Source organism: Myotis myotis, unplaced genomic scaffold, assembly GCF_014108235.1.
Source record: "Myotis myotis isolate mMyoMyo1 unplaced genomic scaffold, mMyoMyo1.p scaffold_m19_p_11, whole genome shotgun sequence".
In the NCBI taxonomy this organism is placed as follows: domain Eukaryota; kingdom Metazoa; phylum Chordata; class Mammalia; order Chiroptera; family Vespertilionidae; genus Myotis; species Myotis myotis.
The window spans coordinates 2,390,328-2,391,990 of NW_023416315.1; the positions used below are offsets into that span (position 1 = coordinate 2,390,328).

The 1,663-nt window shown below is 65.0% G+C and overlaps 1 protein-coding gene across 1 annotated transcript; it reads left to right on the plus strand.

The window, feature by feature from the left end:
• The first annotated feature begins 409 nt into the window (after window positions 1–409).
• On the plus strand, window positions 410–1,126 carry POM121L12 (POM121 transmembrane nucleoporin like 12). Its single transcript, XM_036328976.1, has one exon. It carries the CDS (start codon window positions 410–412, stop codon window positions 1,124–1,126), a length of 717 nt encoding a protein of 238 aa, XP_036184869.1.
• The last annotated feature ends 537 nt before the right edge of the window (window positions 1,127–1,663 follow it).

Consider the following 1,663-nt stretch of genomic DNA (forward strand, 5'->3'; position numbering starts at 1 on the left):
TGGGGGTGGGGGCCCACATCTGTGAGCGGCCAGAAGCCACAGACTGTACACTGGGATAGATGATTGTTCACTTGTAGAGTATGTGAAAGAGATCTCAAAAAAGGGGGAGAGAGAGAGAGAATGAGAGAAAAAGACCTCTTAGACAGTTCTCTCCAGACCCAAGCCTGCTGCCAACAGGGGAGGGGCGGAGCTGTGAGCCTCCAGGGGCACACAGGCTGCTGCTGCGCCTGCCGGTGTCTCACGCGCAGGGAACGCGTTGGAGGATTCCAGCGCTCACGCCCGCGCTCTCATTGCGCCCAGATGCCAACGGTCACCGAGCCTCGGGGCTTCACCTAGGGCCGGTCGGGGTTCATCGGGAAGTCTGAAAGTCGAATCCCCATCTGGAGGCCCCTCTCTGCTGCCCGCCTCCATGGGCAGCTGCCTGAGCTCGCCCCAGCCCGCATCGCCACCCCGGGCCCAGGTACGCCCTGCCCGGGGGCCTCCTGGTCTGACCCGGGCCCAGGACGGCGCTCACAGGGGGCGCAGGGTCAGCACTGGACCCTTCCCCCAAGTGCCGCGGGACTGGATGTCCCCCAAGCCCGGGGAGGTCATGGAGGCCCTGAGGTACCTTCGTGCCCAGTCACCCCCTGAGACCACCGTGGGGCCCGGGAGTTATGAGGGGTGCGGGCTGTGGAGTGCCCAGCACCCGAGACGTCTCTCCAGCCTCGTGACCATCAAGATCGCGTCTCCTGAGCGCCAGGGGAGACCCTGTGCGCCCCCAGAGCAGGGAGCCCCGGCTGCAGGCAGTCCGCCCACCGAGGACCACCCGGGCCCCGTTGCCAAGGAGACCGTGATGCGGGCCCCGAGCGGGGACAGGAGGGGGAACAGGAAGTTCGACGAGCCGCTCTGGTTTGAGAACCAAGGGAGAAAGATCCAGACCCGGGACCTGGAGCCCAGGCCGTCCGCCTTCAAGCCCCTGGTGGGAGCCGGAGCGGTGCCCTGCTTCTCACCCAGGCCAGGGCCTCTGAGCCGGAGCCGCTGCCCCTGGAGCTACAATGTCCACCAGGAGGTCCGGGCCCACAGGCGCGCCGCCAGCCCTCTGGCCACAGCTCCAGGGCAGGGCGCAGAGCCCCAGCTGGACACCTGAGAGAAGATGTGGGGTGTAAGGGGGGCTCCGGGCTAGGGTAGTCCTCCCTCGGGGCCCAGAGCTGCCTCCTGGGGCTCACTGGCTTGGGGACACCCAGCCTGCCGGCCCCTTAGGTTGCTAAGAATCAGGGCTCTGCTACCCGCTTCCTGGGACTCACACCTGCCTATCTGCTCTCCTGGCTGACCCCTGGCCCACCCCACGTGGGACCCCGACACAGTAGTGCCCCCCCACCCCCAGACCCACCAGGCCTGACTGCAGAACCCACACGGAAGATTGCTGGCAGCACAGCCTTCGCCATCCCCCTGCTGCCACCTCCTCTGTTTATCCAGTTTGTACAGTGAAATAGCCCATCTCATTGAAAGTAACATAAGCATGAAGTAAAGCGCTCTCTGTGCAAACAGGAAGGGAACGTGTGTTTCAGATGGACAAGGGCAAGGGCGGGTCCTGCCTTGGGAACATTGCCATGTGGGTGAGGCCCACAGACAAGCCCTCCCGACTGCAGTGGTGAGAGTGGAGGCGGCGGTAGAGACACAGAAG

Excerpts from the sequence above, each read along its gene's own strand:
- POM121L12 (XM_036328976.1), top strand. The coding sequence starts at position 410 with ATGGGCAGCTGCCTGAGCTCGCCCCAGCCCGCATCGCCACCCCGGGCC.